We start from the raw sequence: 17,157 nt of genomic DNA on the forward strand, positions 1-17,157 counted from the left end.
CCTTCCTTCCTTTCTTTCTTCCTGTTGTTGATTTTTTCTTTCCTGATATAGGATTTCTCTGTGTAGCCTTGGCTGTCCTGGAACTCACTCTTTAGACCAGGAAGGCCTTGAAATCACAGCAATCCCCCTGCCTCTGCCTTCCGATACTGGGATTAAAGGTGTGCGCCACCACCGCTCAGCTGAGACTAAATTTTTTTTTTCTTTCCTTTTTTTTTTTTTTGTCTTTTTCGAGACAGGGTTTCTCTGTAGCTTTGGAGCCTGTCCTAGAACTAGCTCTTGTAGACCAGGCTAGCCTTGAACTCACCTGCCTCTGCCTCCCAAGTGCTGGGATTAAAGGCATGCACCACCACTGCCCAGCCGAGACTAAATTTCTTAATAGACTGAGTCCCCTTAATTACTTCTAGTTATGCTAAAGGAAAAAAGTTTCTTCAGTGAAGACAGACACACAAATCATGAGAGGCAAAGAATGATGGACATGCTAGTGGTCTATACTAAGAGTGATGGAAATACTTTTTTTTTTACATGCATTATCCACTTCAGTCTCAAACAGCTTACTGAAATGTGAGCTGCTACTGTGGAACACATATCAAAGACACCATCAATATCAGTTAACTACTTATTTATATTTGTCTGGAATTTCAGATGCCACGGACATCTGCATAACTTTAACTTAGAAGACTGCACAGTACCCACACATTTTAACCCTTGTTAAAAGACAGTCAACACAGAAGAGCTTCGCTCCTCAGCAGAGCGTTTCCTCTGCACTCTCCCTGCCCGCCCTGCATTGCTCTCACCACCAAATTCACCCATGCACGCTGAACGACAGCTGGTGTTCTCGACTGTCTTTCCTGCTTGACCGAATTCTCAAGAATGAATCTGCTTGCTTTGCATAAGGAGCTGTTATCTTGTGTTGTTTGTTTGCTAAACTTCTTTTTTTCTTGTTTGGTTTTGTTTTTTGTTTTTTCGAGACAGGGTTTCTCTGTAGATTTGGAGCCTGTCCTGGAACTAGCTCTCGTAGACCAGGCTGGCCTCGAACTCACAGAGATCTACCTGCCTCTGCCTCCCGAGTGCTGGGATTAAAAGCATGTGCCACCATCACCAAGCTTCAACTTCCTAAGTATAGAGCTTTGTATTTCTATCATATCACAAATAGTACACACCAGATTCTCAGAATGGTGCCACCTAATGAACATTGAGAGGGTTTATGTATTGTTTATGATTCCATAAGCACATGCAGAAAAATAGAGCCACGGAAACTAAATTAAGGACTTTTATTATAAATTTTGACAATGCAATGCCCACTTAGTTAAATTTTACTATGTTTCAGTTGTCAAAAAGTTTATTTGTGTGTAATTTTATTACTTGAAAGGCAGAATTGCCGCTATTACTTTGGAGGGTACTCTGTCTTTCAAGTTCTACAACAAATACCAGGTAAGGTAGGCATTTATTTTTCTCATTTTACTGATAAGAAGCTTAAATTGAAAAATCTGAGTTATTTAAGATCAATCAATAAATAAATTACAAATGGGCCATAACCTCAAAATAAACTACATATATTGTGAAAAACAAACTACATATATCATCACACACAATTAAAAATAACTAAACCCTTAAAAAGAAATAGTCTCCAGACTTTATACCCCTCTAAATTTTTCCCTTAAGGTTTACATACTATAAATTACATAAACATTTTTGCTATTTATATTATACCAAGAAGAAACAAATGCTAAAAATGAGACAGATAACAGAGAATACATACATATAATGAAAATGGGTTTATTTCATCTCTAAATAATTCCACACCAAAACATTTTGCTGAGAATGAAATAATTTTTAATCTCTAGACAACAGATCTCTAAATGGCACATAGAGGACTGGAATGGATGCAGTTCAGCATTCTTGGCGTGGGTGAGACCCTGGTTCAATCCTCAGCTCTTCCCTGCTTCCTCACTAAAAATATATTCAGGATATATTGAAAGTTTGGTATTTAAATACATTTAAATGTGGACCTTACACATTTGAACGCTCAGGCAACCCAGAACACAATGTAGAGACACAAGTATGTGGTGACTGCTGGACAGTCTAAAGGGACAAAGAGCTTTTTCAAATAAGAAAAGCACTCAGCCTTTCTATAATTCAACTCTAAGATCTATTCTCCTTTATATACTACAATGTTGTTGTCAGTCTCATACACTTTTACTTTATAAAGAATTCCTCTAGGAAGAAGTTGCTGGAGGTTTTCCCAGATATAGACAGCTACATTTTCTGTCGTGCTGAAGAAAAAATAAAAGGAAAAAAGTTCAAAATATACAAATAATGAAAAAAATTTATTTTAATATATATAGAAAACAGGAATTCTAATAACAAAATCTACTATCACATCATTATTTTAGAAATAGCACAATAATCACACAAAACGTTATTTGTTTCATTTCTACAGCTCAAAGGGAGGCAGTGCCACACACCTCACAACATCTGCAAAGTACGGCACATCCAGGTCCAGGTTCTTGTGGTCAAGGGGCTTCATGATGGCCTCCTGCAGACAGGAGGGAACAGCACCAAGCTTGTTTAGGACTCTAACAGCAAAGGGCTCCTTCCCGCTAAGTCTCTGAGCCTCCCCCTTATTTAGCCAAGACTCAACACTGGGGAGCAGCCTTACAAGGCTGTCAAAGTTAGACCTAGTTCCTGTAATGACTGTGTTTCCTTGCTCCTGATGCAGAGGAAAGAAAGCACAAAAACAGAGAGTTCCTGGAACTTCCTAGAAACATGATGCGGCGAAGATTGGAAATAACCAAAAATAGTCCTTTTATAATTATTCAATTTTAATACAAAGGGAGATAAGGGAACTTACAGAACCAAGGGTCCAGCGGAGTGAGCGCGGGGCAAACGAACGGGGGGCCTTCCGGCTCCCCAATCCTATGTAAGGGGCATGGCTACCCCGCTGGAGCAGCCACGCCCCTGAACGCAGGGATTGGGCCAGCTGCCCCAACAGAAACAGAGCCATCGTGACTCACGGCACAGTTTAGTACTTCTTGAATTCTAGAAGCACTAGCAACAGTCTTCCACAGCACAGTTCCACCTACAGAATGGTGCCCTGTGTCATTAAGACCTGCTCTAAAATAATGGACATTTTCTAAATTTCTGACCCAAAGAATAATTTACCAATAATCTTCTGTCTTAGAAGAAAAAATAAACATGGGATTATCACTTCCTGATAGTTACATATATTAACGTAATGTTTCTTCTTATCATTAGAAAAGATTGTGATTGCCTTATTCTTTCTAATTTTTTGTTTTGTTTTTTTGTTTTTCAAGACAGGGTTTCTCTGTAGCTTTGGTGCCTGTCCTGGAACTCACTCTGCAGAACAGGCTGGTCTCTAATTCACAGAGACCACCAGCTTCTGCCTCCTGAGTGCTGGGATTAAAGACATCACCACCACCACCCGGCTTCTTTCTAAATTTTTATCATTAGCTCTTCTACAAAAGTTTAAGCACATGTGAAACAAGCTAATTTTCCACCTGGTCTGATCTCAAGGTTCACTAATCACTGGTTTCCTTCAGCAGAACTGGAATCATACAAAAAGAGTGAGTCCTAAGTCAACTCCTAAACCAACTAATGTTTAAACATAAATAGGATAGAGAGATGTGAATAACAAGAAAATAAATATCTTAGCTCCCAGTTCTGGTCCCGACTTCTCCACCGCAGTTTCTATGGTACACTAACTTCACTCCACAGCCACAGAGGTCACTTTTACTGCTGGGAGTGTGTATTAATCTAGGCAACCAAAGGAGGAAGACGATCCCAAGGGCTCCCTAAGCATTCAATCCGTGACTGCCGAGGCTTCTCACACTGTTGTCTTACAGCGCACAGTACGTGTATGTATGTTCTGTGACCCTGTCAGTGCAAAGCCCGTCTTTAGAAGTTCTCTTAACTAATAAGCACAGAGCTATTCATTCATTCTTTCACTCCCTTACTCCCTTACTCAATAATTTTTGATCACTTATTATTCTTTACCTCCTAGAAAAGGTAATGTGTATGTTCTGTGGGTTATGTCTCATTCATTCATCTTTGTATTTTTAATAATTAGCTTTTTAAAATGATGCAAAGAAACAAATTTGTTGAAAACATGAACAATATGAGAAAGTAATTATTGGTAACACTGTTTTATAACACATCTTTCAACCTTGAGAATAAAGTAAGCTGCACTGAAGAACTAAGTGAGCAGGCTGATGGTGGGATAATAGAAACAAGTAAGTGAAAAAACTCTCAACTTTGTGAGTGAGAACGACCTGGGGCAATGGAGTTAACTATCCGGCAATCATCAGTTTTCATCTATGGAATGAAGAAACTGGTATAATCTCTAAAATCTCTTGCATCACAAGAATTTTTATGATAATACAATCAAGAAGTTTTTACTGAATATAATCTGATGTGTTATCTCTATCATGAATTGCCTCGGTAACTTAGCATAAAGCCACAGTTGTTAAGTAAGTGTACTCTTGGGGCTGCAGAGATGATTCTAGATGGGTAAGAGCCCTTGACGCTCTTTCAGAGGATCCAAGTTGGGTTCCCAGAACCCACCTGGGACAGCTCTCGCCACCTGTCGCTTCAGCTTACAGAGATCCAAGGCTTCCAGGCTCTACAGTCACCTACACTTGTTATTTATGGAACTAAGACTCAGCAATTCATCTTTGTGTTTCCAAAATTTAAGCTTTAAAAAGCTGATTCACATAATTAAATCTTTAAAAAAGAAAAAGAGGCTGGGCATGGTGGCACTTTCCTTAATCCCAGCATTCAGCAGACAGAGGCAGGTGGATCTCTCAATCTCAGTGAGTTCAAAGGCCAGTCTGGTCTTCAAAGCAAGTTCCAGGATAGCCAAGGCTGTTATACAGAGAACCCCATCTTTAAAAACAAACAAACAAACATATGCTTTGAAAAAATTTTATAATCAATGGTACAACTAGCAAAGGCTTCGAAGAAAAGGCTGTGTTGTAAAGGAAGGATAGAATTTGATAAATAAAAAAATGAATCTCTTCCAATGAAAAGTAGATGAACATGTGACATTCTTCCCATCACTACAACAGCTCCTCCTACTTTCTATTAAGAAGACCTTAGAAGACCAAGAAATAGTTGCCATAAACCCTCTCCACTCCCCCACCTACCCCAACTCATAAAAGTCATGGTATCTCAAGAAATAAGGCAGACAGGGGGTACTTAAAATTATTCTGAGGGGACATCACATAATAACCACTCAATATGACATTACCTCCATGTATTCTTTGAGGTCAGTCAAATTCATAACCATTCCTGTAACGGGATCGATCTAGGGAAGAAAAAAGGTATCTCTCACTCTAGTAGGCTTTCCATATTTATACTTTCACAAAGCTGGGTGGGTGGCTCATGCCTGTGATCTCTGCACGTGCAAAACAGAATCAGCAGGGGACCTGGCGTTCAAAGCCTTTCTAGGATACACGAGAAGTTCAAGTCCAGCCTAATAGGCTACATGAGATCTTGTCTCAAAAGTAAAACAACTCTGTAAGTTATTAAAGGCTGTACAACATGCAGACTGTGCCCACATTTTCCTTTATCCTGGGGACACGTATCGTTGTCGGTGCAGAAGCCCCATGACTTCCAGCACCCTTATCCCTGAATGGATCTTCTGCCCATCCGTAAGCAACAGAGAGGCCTGGCATGGCAGCAGCTCACCACACAGAAAGGCCAGCGGTGAAGCAACTCAAACACAAGCTTTCAACACAGATTTCACCAGTGTCTGGAAGATGGCCCAGCAATCTGAACAAATCCACACACCATTTCCAGCACGTACCTCTCCATGTACTGTCACCACAACTATGGGAAGAAAACAAAAATACCAACAAAAAAGTATGATTTTCAGTGGATCAGCGCATAGGCACAAGTCAGCAACATAAATTGTTAGCTCTCTGGCCCCAAGGCTATCCTTCAACTCTTCTCCAAATATCTATTTTTTTATTTCAAATCTTTTCATCAATCAGTGAACAACTCAGTCCAGAGGAGCTTGGCAGGAGCTCTGGCTGAGCGGAGGAAACAAGCCAACCCCTCAAAAGGTGTGAATTCTGCTTATAAGGCTGACGTCCTTGGGAGGAGGGAGATGTCACTCAGTGCCTTCCTGGAAAAGTGGAAAATGCACATGCATGCCCAGCTCTGTCCCGAACTGACCCAATCCCTCCACAGGCAAAAGTGTTCATCCTTACTGTCAAGAATGTGTACTCGGCTCACAAGAATGCTCTGCTGAAAAACAGCAGGTATTCACATGAAGCATTGAAAACTCATGAGCACCCCTACAAAGGAATGACTTTTACACTTTTGTATTTTTTCCATCCCACACAAACACTACTGACTAGTCCATGGTGAGTAAGTACACTGAGGTTGAGAAGGTATCTCAGCAAAAAGAAGAATCAGGAACTAAACCAGAAATTGTGACCTCCCAAAGCCTTATGGAAGCCCACCTCACCACACACTGCCATACGCCAGGGTTTATGCAGCATGCTCTGAAGCATCAGGCATGTCTTAGAGAATAATGTCCTTTTTCCTCCCACAGACTACTTTCTTAGAATACTGCCAGCAAAGTCTTATGTATAAACTACTTTTCTGCCATACAATATATATCCCTAAGCAACAGACCCTTTTCACTGGCCATTGTCTACTCAAAATAATAAAATTTTATTTTGCCATGAAGTTTTTGTAATTTTAAATTTTAACTGACACATAAAGGTACTATTGATGTTTCAATCCATAATTATATTAATAATTATATTATTAATATTATTGTTATAATAATATTAATAAATTATATTAATAATATTATTGTTATAATATTAATAAATTATTAAATAATAATATATATTATTTAAATCAGGTTAGACATATCTGTCTCCTCAAACATTGATTATAATAAAATTTTAACATTAGTTTCAGCCCAACCTAATGAAAAGGAAACAGCTAACAGTGGTTTTATTGTGCATTCAAATGTCTAAGAAAATGATGTAAATCGCTTTTGTTGCTGTTGTTTTGTACTATCTTTAACAGAGCAGACAACTGTGAGGCAAACCGTAACACTTATCAACCAAGACCCGAGCTCTTGGCCTTGAGTTTCCACTGAGGGCTCAGAGCACTGACTGTCCACAGGCTTCTCACCCATGACCCTGTACTCACATCACACATGCTCCGCTCTGCTGACTGACAGGTTAGAAGCTAACGTGGTCTTCCCTCACCTTTATAGTTGTGCCCGTGGCCATTGGGATTGTTGCATTTCCCAAATACTTTCAAGTTCTCTTCATCGCTCAGAGACGGGCTGACAAAAGAAACACACAAAAAGTCAGTGTGTGGCACGCAGTAAGACACCCAAAGTCAAATTCCTCTGTTAGGTCTGCTCTGGATTTTGAAGACTCTACAACTTAATTTCACTTTAGATGATGAACTAAAAATAAGATCACTTGGATTTCATTATCCACATTTCCATCAAGAACCAACGGACACTCCCTAATTAACTACAGTACCACATAAAAATATCAAAAACTTTAATTTCAACTTACCTGTTCCACAGCAAGATTCCAACAAATTCGCTCACAGTCAGCAGTGCTCGCTTTTGGCAAGGTCTCCTATATCCTGGGCTGGCCTCAAAGTCACCATGTAGCTAAGAATGACTTTGAACTTCTAATCCTCCTGCCTCCACCTCACAATTCCGGGATCTGGTAGCACACACTGACTTACACAGGGCTGGGGATGGACCCCTGGGCACATGCTGGCCAAGCATTCTACCTACCGAGCTACAGCCCACCTCCAACTCTCAATGAACACTGAGTGTTAGTTACTGGGCGAGGCAGAGCAAAGCAAGGAGCAAGACACTTGTCCCTCAGCAGCTTAAAAAGCTCATTTCTCCTGAAAAACAATGACCTCAGGCTCTTCTCTGCCTCACCTACTGCTAGCAGAAACCTTACCAGTATGTCAAGGCTTAGGTTACTCAAATTTAAAATTTAAAATTACTACAAACATCTTTTATTTTGGACAGAAAACAATTTACTAAATGGATTCGCCTATCTATACCAACTCAACCAACTCCTTATCTTCTGCATCCTTAGCTAACCTTATGTTTAAACTTCCCGTTATAAAAATCTCTTTGAGGGTCATAGCAGTAAAGAGTGCTTACTGCTATCACAGAGGACCAAGGTTCAGTTCCCAGCACCCACACAACAGCTCACACCTGCCTGTAACTCCAGTTCCAAGGAATCTGATGTCCTCTTTTGGTTTCCATATGCTCCTTCATGCAAGTTGTGCACATAACACGCTAGCACACACAATATGATTTTTAAACTTTCAATTTAAATTCTTTAAGATCTTTCTCATTTCACTGACTTTCTCCTGTTTAGAACACTACAGTTCATAAGGCTTCTACAGAAAATTCTCTCACTGTACAAAACATTTTAAACTCCACACACGGGGCGGCGACAAGTATGTGATGTTCTCTGCAATGTCCTGGCCTTCCAGCACCGGACAAAACCTTGTCCGGCAGGAAGTGGGTGGATACTGTTAGAAATGACTGTTCTCATCTCACAGACAAGGAAATGGAGGTTCAGAGAGCAGACCTTTTAGTCAGTAATGAAGCTTCCATCAAAACCATCTCTAAGGTGTGGCCGTGGGTATCTGGGATTCAAAAACCAAGCGTGCCACACGCTTTTTTTTTAAAAAAAAAAAAAAAAAAAAGGAGAGGGTACTACCCTGTTTTGCACCCGGTAGCTCATGCTCCTGTCATTGTGCTGGGTACTATGTGATGCCAGAGAGCTGTATGACTCTGAATTTGGGGCAGCCCATAGATGGAACCTCGCCAGTGGAGCCTCCGGGATCAGAGCTCTACCGCCCCCTCCTGGGTGAAGCCCAGTAATGCGGCCCCACACCTTCACCATTTCCTCTTCCGCCCACCCCAGATCCGCTCTAACCTACGCGTGTGGCCACGCCCCCTGTCTGGGATTTAGCGGGAAAAGCCCCACACTTGCGGTGACACACGTGATCACACCCCACCTGTGCAGCCGGTGGCTCGCACTGAAGGACACGAGGCGTGACAGTCGCGCGCGGCGACGAAGGCCGCCAGCCGCACTCATGGTCTTCAGGCCCGAGACCCCGGAGCAACCTGCGCTTCCGGCTTCCCCGGCCGAGGCCAGTCCCGCCCTCCGCGGCTGCGCAGTGCAAGGTCGGCCCTCCCCGCCGGAAGCGCTCATGGGGTGGTTTCGGCGCTTGGAGCCCCTCAGTACATCTGGAGGCAGACACTACTCTGTGCCTCCTCCAGTTCAGTCTTTTCCAGGCAGTTAGAAATACCCTGGGGCGAGTGGGTGAGAGCCAGAAGCCTGGATTTTTAAATTGCCAAGGATAGTTTGAGTCTTCCCTGTCACTCTATTTTTGATAGCCGTGGATTAGAATAGAAAAAAATCCAGTAGCTGGGTGCCCTTATCAGATGCGCTCCAGCCCAGTACCACATTGGGTGTAAGGAAATTCTAGCCAAGGATAACAGTGCATTGTTACCAGAGTTACTCAGTCTGGAGACTGAGCCCTGAGGGTTGATTTCAGGAGTTCTATTCTAGGCAATATAATAAAACAAGTATAGTAGCTCAAGTGGGGAGGGAGCTTTGCACTAAGCAGGTGAATGTCACACAACGACCTTCTCAAACCAGACGCAGGCCTGAAAACAGACTCACCCTTCAGAACCCTCAGCCTGAAGGAACCAGCCAATACTGGTTTTAGATGGATGGTTTTCAGTGCGGAGAAACAGAAGGGCAGTCGGCTGTAATCCCCACTGCTCTAGAGCAGCCTTCACTGGCTGTGTTTGGATCTTCTGTCTCAGAAGGTCAGCACCTATTAGATGTTGTCAGAGAGTCAGGTGTGGCGTGCAACTATAATCCCAGCACTAGGGCTTGAGACAGGAGGACCGGGAGCTCAAAGTCCATTGCGAAAGAATTAAATCCTGTAAGTAATTCAAATGCACACCTTTGGCAAAGCAGCCCCCGCAGTCATCACCCCATCCACTCAGTAAATCAAAAACTTGAATTTAAAATATGTTTACCTAAGATCTCAACGCCAGATGCTTTAAGTATCAGACACAAGCACCTCAGAACAGCAAAATGGTCCCTGTCGTCTGAAAGTCTAGTTTAATGGGGGAGTCAAACAGGTAATGTGGCAAGAGAAAGATTACTAATTCTGCCTCAGCGGGTAAAAGAAAGCTTCTGAGAACAAATTGTTCTGGGCTGGGTTTTAAGGAGTCCAACAGGTGGGTAAATAATCAAGTCCAGGAGGGAAAAGTCAAAGCAAATGAAACTTGGAGGTGTGGTTTGTATAGTGACAGATTCTTGGCTACTTTGGGATACGAGGCAGAAACTCTAGTGGAAATATTGATTGCAGACCAAAGTACTGTGAATGTGTTTGTTTGCTTGTTTTTACGAATAGAGGAAAAGAGGCTCTACCTTCTTCCCATCTACTTCCTCTCCAAAAGAAAGGAATTTTCAACTGCTTGAATAACATTTTGGTACAACTGAGTCCCGTTTGCTCAGATAGTGGTGGCTTACTCTCTGGGGCTATGCATATGGCGGGGGGGGGGGGGGGGGGATGAAAGAAGAAAGCTCAAAGCCCAAAGCCCAAACTCTCCACCTCATCGGCCCTGGCCAGCTTCCATTCTGTTCTGTATCTTGCTTCCGTGTGGCAAAGCCGAGCCAGGAGCAGGCCCTCTCATTCTTCCTTTCCTTTTACTTGTACCCTGAACATCACACCCATATTGAGATGAAGTAAAGGTCCCTATGCAGAAGAAAGATGCCTTCAGATCTGTGTGCTTCCCAGAAGTCAGAGACCTCATCGACCTCCATGTTTAGACAGGATATATTAAGCCTCTGTGTTTTGTCTGAGGAAATACAGGAATGATCCTCCCCGCCCCCCCCATAGACTTCAGTGAACATCAAGGGACTTACTCTGTCAAGGTTCTTGGCTTCCACACTCCCACATCTGCTGCTAGCCCTGTCTACCTGCCTCTCATAAAACCTTATTAGTTACTGTCCTGTGATGCAAACCTCTATACAGGCACTTCTATATAAGGAACACTTTACTGGAGAGGAAAGGGTTAATGGAGTTTAGAATAATCCCTACAGAAATTTAAAGAAGAAAATGACATTCCATGACCCTAACTGTAAGTTAACAGGTGTCCAGATCACATCTTAGAGGGCTGCTTCAGGAACAATGAGCAGGCAGAAGGGTCCTGGGCAGTATAACTGAGCTAAGATTAAAGGTCAGCCACAGGGCAACTGAAAGAAAAGGGAACAGACATTCGGAGAGCATGCCTTTACTGGAAGGTTGTGGGTAAAAACAGGGCTTAGTAATGTGAAGACTATATGGTCTCTACTGCCCCCTGCTGCCCAATTAAAGAACCTTCTGATTTTCATCAATAGCTGGAAAACTATCTATCTGGAGATTTGAATAAACGCCTGCATGTAGCAATGTCCCATGAAACAACCACCTCTGAAGACTGAGCAGGGAGCAAGAGGGGGATGGTAGTGGGTGACCTGTAAGAGGAAAACTGGAGTGAATTGAAATAGCATTTGCCACAGGCATTAGTCCAGAGGCCACCAAACAACACAGTACTAGCTTCTCGTCCCAAACACCTAGGACCAACTGTACCAAGCAGACCGTGACCTGTTACAGACTTGGAGAGAGAAAGGTGCTTGTCTAGATTCTAAGCCAGCAGTTCTCAATCATGGGTTATGACCCCTTTGGATTGACTGCTCTTTTCATGGGGGGTCACCTAAGACCATTGGAAAACACTGATAATTACATTATGGTTCAAAACTGTAGCAAAATTACAGTTATAAAATAGCAATAAAAATTTTACGATGTGGGGGGTGTCACCACAACATGAAGAACTGTATTAAAGGGCCACAGCACTAGGGAGGTTGAGAACTACTGTTCTAAGTCTACCATCCTTGATCACTTGTACTTCTTATCCCAGGGCCTCTGATCACCCATGGTTGTGGTAATGAGCTAATTTTATTCTAATTTTATTGTGTGTATTCCTTTTTCAAAAATTGTGTGTGGGGGGTAGCACAAGTGCTACAGCACATATATGGGGTCAAAATATAGCTTTGTAGAGGCAATTATCTCCCTCCATCTTTACGTGGGTTCCAGGAACCAAACCTGTGTCACCAGGATTGCACAAGTACCTTTACCTGCTGAGTCATCTTGCAAGCCCCTTTTCATGTATTCTTTTAGCTAGGGAAACATGTTCAATAAATGTAAACTATCTTCCAAATATTCCCCGGGGCTTACAAGATGGCTCAGAGGGGAAATGTGCTTGTTCGGTGATGACCTGAGTTTGATCCACAACCCACAAAAGGCTAAATGCAATGCCTTGTATCCAGAACCCCACCACTCCCTGTAGATAGAACGGTGGGCTGTGTCCCGCCACCCAACTAGCTTTCCACCCAGAATAATTACACAGAAACTATATTCATTTAAACACTGCCTGGCCCATTAGTACTAGCCTCTTATTGGCTAATTCTCATATCTTGCTTAACCCATATTTAGTAATCTATATAGTACCATGAGGTGGTCGCTTACCAGGAGAGATCTTAACCTGCATCTGTCTTGGAGAGGAGAAGCATGGCAACTGCCTGAAGCATCTGCCTTCTCTCTCCCAGCATCCTGTTCTGTCTATTCCACCCACCTATGTTCTGATCTATTGGCCAAGCAGTTTCTTTATTAATTAACCAATGAAAGTCCTCCACCATTTCCCCCTTTTCTGTTTAAACAAAAAAAGAAGGCTTTAACTTTAGCATAGCAAAATTACATATAACAAAACAGTTATCAAGCAAGAATTATAGTTACAATATTTAGATCTATTTTATCTTTTATCATAACTAAGGAAAGCTATAACTATCTATTTACTCTTCAACTCCATCAAAGACTCCAGAAGGATATAATACTACCTAAGTAAACAAGAAATATGCAACTTTCAAACTAGAAGTGACAGAGACAACTCACTGCCTGGACAGTCACCCAAAGTTCCTCTGTACCGTTGGGGCATCCATCTTTGGCCTTCAGGCCCATAGTGTCCAACAGACATTTCCATGAAGCAGGAAATTCCAAAGACAGTTCAGTCACTTTCTGCTGTGTCCTGCAGAACGTCTCGCAGACTCTTTCACGAATCAGGAACCCCGAAAGACCATCTCACCTTTAGGCAAGTTCAGCAGTCCTCTCTCTGCAGGTTCTTTGTGTCCAGTTTATGCAACAGTCCAGGCAAGAGCAGTTTCTTGCCCAAATGGCTATCAAACTCCATAAGGAGCCTCTTCGATGCCCATCTTCCTCTTGAAGTAGATTGGTGCTGCCAGGAGCAGACGTGTCTCATTGTCATGAAAAGCCCTAAGTTATTAAAACATCTTAAATGCTATGTTCTGTAGTCTTTGAAAGATATGAAGAATGCCTATCTAACTGAAATATATCTCTATATATCTAGAAAATCTAACATAACTACAAGCTTTACTATTATCGATGATTATCCAGTAACAACCTATATTTCCTAATTATACATTACAGTTTTTAAAATGAACGACACAATCAAAATACCTTAATCAATATAAGAAGTACATATACATATAACATAATTGACCTTAAAATCCATACCAATGCAAATTATTCATATCTATATCATATCCCCCTTTAAATGTAAAAGAACATTTATAAACAATATTTGGGAATATGGATGTAGTTATCTCGCCAAACTGCTTCCTGCTGAATGGGGATGCTGTTAATCAGATCTTTCATGGTGTAACCTGTGTGCCAGGTTCATCTCAGTCATCAGTTGGGTGAAGTAATTTTCTGAAGGTGTTCACAGCAACCTTTCAGGAGGGCGTGGTCTATTATTCCATATTGGGATAGAAGTAATCCACAGAGTCTCATTCCCTGTGAAAACAAAAGAAGAAACTCTTTTCCAAAGCATGATATCTGTAGATTCAAATTCTGAAGTCAAGATACCTTTAGAACATATATGTAGGTTCGGCTTGGCAGCCCATTTAATGAAATGGTTTTTTGTACTTAGCTCCTTCACAGTCAAACAATTAAAAGAAAATACAATAATACACAGAATCCAGACTCTGTAAATTTTCCATTTTTACGTGGCTTATTTTTACTCTATCACTTTACTTTATTCTGTTTCTTTAAAGACTTTACCCTTTTTTAAGGCATTAACTTTATTCTCTCTATATTTTTCTCTCTCTCTCAAGCCTACATACATTCATCCAACATTGTGACCGATTTAAAGGTCTTTTATGTCTGAATCCGTCCTATTGTGAATCTGTAATTTTTTTACTGTCCAGAAACATGTTAAGCGCCTTTAAATCGCTAAGCATAAGCGCTTAAGACTCTAATTTGTGACATTCCTAGGTCAAAGACAGGTACTGTGTGCTTGCCACACCCAGTCCAACATGGTGGAGCCCCTTGTGACTGAATCAGTTGTGGCTCTGGGCTGCAGAGCGGTGAGCTGTTCTGGATGTTGGTGCCACCTCTCTCCAATTTCAAAATGGAGGATGTACCATTTTCTACTAGCTCTAGGGCCGCCAGGTAGGAGCCGCACTCAGCACTTTAACTCTGAGACTGAGCGTGCAGCACAGAAACTCTTTTCGTCCAAGTTACAGCCAAATCTGACACGCAGAGCACTGTGAAGTCTGAAAACATCTCTCTGTATAATGGCAGGAATCCGCCATGCTCTTCCGCCTGCCTAAGCCTGATTCTGCCATCTTCCCAGGTGCAGGCAGGGAGCGCTGAGCCATTGGCCCGGTCTCAGAGCACTCTCCTTCTGATCCCGGGTGGGAACACAAACATCCAGTCCCATAAAGCCATTAAAATGCTTTAAAGCCAGAGTTTGCACTGGCGGCACAGCCCCAGGAAGCCGTGGTTTAAAACGAGCAGCTTTTGTTCTGCCACTATTGCCAAAACAGGCAATCTCTCTACGGCACATCCTCAGAAAAATTTCTCTGCAGCACACTCTAGCAAACAGCAAAACTCTGTGTGTTAAAGTCTCTCTCTCTCTCTCTCTCTCTCTCTCTCTCTCTCTCTCTCTCTCTCTCAGCTTTTTTAGGTTTTTAAGTGGATTTAGTCCATCACGTTGGGCACCACTCTGTAGATAAAATGGTGGAGCTGTGTCCTGCCACCTGGCTAGCTTTCCACCCAAAATAATTACACAGAAACTGTATTCATTTAAACACTGCCTGGCCCATTAGTACTAGCCTCTTATTGGCTAATTCTCATATCTTGCTTAACCCATATTTAGTAATCTATATAGCACCACGAGGTGGCCGCTTACCAGGAGAGATCTTAACCTGCATCTGTCTTGGAGAGGAGAAGCATGGCGACTGACTATGGCGACTGCCTGAAGCGTCTGCCTTCTCTCTCCCAGCATCCTGTTCTGTCTACTCCACCTACCTATGTTCTGACCTATTGGGCCAAGCAGTTTCTTTATTAATTAACCAATGAAAGTCCTCCATCAACTCCCATGTGGAGATAGAAACAGAGAATGGAGGATGGCCCAGAAGTCCCCAGGTGGAAGGAGAGAACCTACTGTACAAAGTTGTTCTTTGACCTACCTAAGCGCTCCATGTCTGCACATGTACACACACTGTCCATAGACACAATACAATAACAATAAATAATAAAAATCTTTAAATACTATACTGATGCCTGTGTGATGGTTTCAAGGAATAGCCCTAAGATAATATAAAACCAGGGCTGAAGAGAGCACTAAGAAGTTGAAAGCATGCACACTGCTCTTGCAGGGGACCCAAGTTTGATTGCCAACATCATACAAAGTCTCCACAGGCAACTGTACTCGCTTACACATACCCACACACAGTCACACACAAACACATAAACATTTTTAAAAATATATAAAAGGGGCTGGAGAGATGGCCCAGTGATAAAGAGTGCTTGTTTCTCTTTTAGGGGTCCTGGGCTCAGTTCCCAACACGCACAGGGCATGAGTCTTGGACCTCCGAGGGAGTAGGTTTGAGCCAGGACCTCTTGGGGTCCAGGCGTTGAGACTGGGACCTCCAAGGGAGTATACCAGAGTCACAGACCTTTGTGGGACCAACCCCAAGTCAGGGACCTCCGCAGGAGCGGATCCAGACCAGGAACATTTACAGAAACAGGACTGAGACAGTGAACTCCACAGAAGCAGGTACAAGGCAGCAACTGCTGAGGGAGTAGGCCTGAGCCAGGACCTCTTTCAGAGCAGGCCCAAGGCAGCAACCTCAGCAGAAAGAGACACAAGCAAGCAATCTCTGGATGCAGGTCTGAATGACCCCTGGTATTGCACAGCAAATCTCAGGAGCGCCGAGCAACCACCAGGAACATGGAGTAACCAATGTGGTGACTGGAACTGTGGCCATGACTGCAGCACAAGAACAACCATCTGGGCCTTGGATCCACTGGAACCTGGAACATTGATCGCCAGAGTCACAGACAGCCCCAACCTCACCTATCAGAGGAAAAGATGGGTAGACAAGGTAAGAACACATGCAATACCACAAAGAGCAACACAACACCAGTAAAAACTGGTGACCCTAAAACAGCAAGACTTGAACAACCAAATACAGATGAAGCATAAGAAAATTACCTAAAAAAATAACTTTAGGAGAATGTTTGAGGCCCTTAAAGAAGAAATGAAAAAATCCCTCAAGGAAATGGAGAAAAAGGCAAACAAAAAATTGGAAGACATCAATAAATCTTTTAAAGAAAACCAAGAAAAAGCAATCAAACATATGAAAGAAACTATTCAAGCCTTGAAAACTGAAATAGAGACAATAAAGAAAATGCAAGCCAATGTAATTATAGAAACAGAAATCATGAGAAAACAATGAGGAGCCACAAATGCAAGCATGAACAGCAGAATACAAGAGATGGAGGAGAGAATCTCAAGCACTGAAAATACAATAGAGGAAACAGATGCATCAGTCAAAGAAAACATTAAACCCAACAAAAGTTTAACATAAAATATCCAGGAACTATGTGATACCATGAAAAGACCAAACCTAAGAATAATAGGTATAGAAGAAGGAGAAGTTCAACTCAAAAGTACAGAAAATATATTTAACAAAATCA

At 42.2% G+C, this 17,157-nt stretch overlaps 1 protein-coding gene across 6 annotated transcripts; it reads right to left on the minus strand.

Annotated features, from left to right (window-relative positions):
• Nucleotides 1-1,257: 1,257 nt before the first annotated feature.
• On the minus strand, nucleotides 1,258-9,431 carry Pts (6-pyruvoyltetrahydropterin synthase). 6 transcript variants are annotated; one of them, XM_038324112.2, is made up of 6 exons: nucleotides 9,055-9,431; nucleotides 7,251-7,330; nucleotides 5,825-5,847; nucleotides 5,267-5,323; nucleotides 2,466-2,536; nucleotides 1,258-2,273 (listed from the first exon to the last, which is right to left on the minus strand). In XM_038324112.2, exons 1-6 carry the CDS (start codon nucleotides 9,249-9,251, stop codon nucleotides 2,150-2,152), a joined length of 552 nt encoding a protein of 183 aa, XP_038180040.1. In that variant the 5' UTR covers nucleotides 9,252-9,431; the 3' UTR covers nucleotides 1,258-2,149. The 6 variants fall into 6 exon arrangements, with proteins under 6 accessions (XP_038180040.1, XP_038180045.1, XP_038180046.1 ...); XM_038324117.2 differs by having other exon boundaries at nucleotides 5,707-5,847; nucleotides 9,055-9,419; XM_038324118.1 differs by lacking the exon at nucleotides 9,055-9,431 and adding an exon at nucleotides 7,572-8,368 and having other exon boundaries at nucleotides 5,707-5,847.
• Between the last annotated feature and the right edge of the window lie 7,726 nt (nucleotides 9,432-17,157).

The sequence above is a fragment of the Arvicola amphibius genome, chromosome 3 (genome assembly GCF_903992535.2).
Source record: "Arvicola amphibius chromosome 3, mArvAmp1.2, whole genome shotgun sequence".
Taxonomy (NCBI): Eukaryota; Metazoa; Chordata; class Mammalia; order Rodentia; family Cricetidae; genus Arvicola; species Arvicola amphibius.

Coding starts and splice junctions, on each gene's coding strand:
- Pts (XM_038324112.2), bottom strand. CDS start 9,251: ATGAGCGCTTCCGGCGGGGAGGGCCGACCTTGCACTGCGCAGCCGCGG. Junction 5,324..5,824: donor TGGTGACAGTACATGGAGAG/GTACGTGCTGGA, acceptor TTTCTTCCCTAG/ATCGATCCCGTTACAGGAAT. Junction 2,537..5,266: donor ACCTCAAAGAATACATGGAG/GTAATGTCATAT, acceptor TCCTGTCTGCAG/GAGGCCATCATGAAGCCCCT.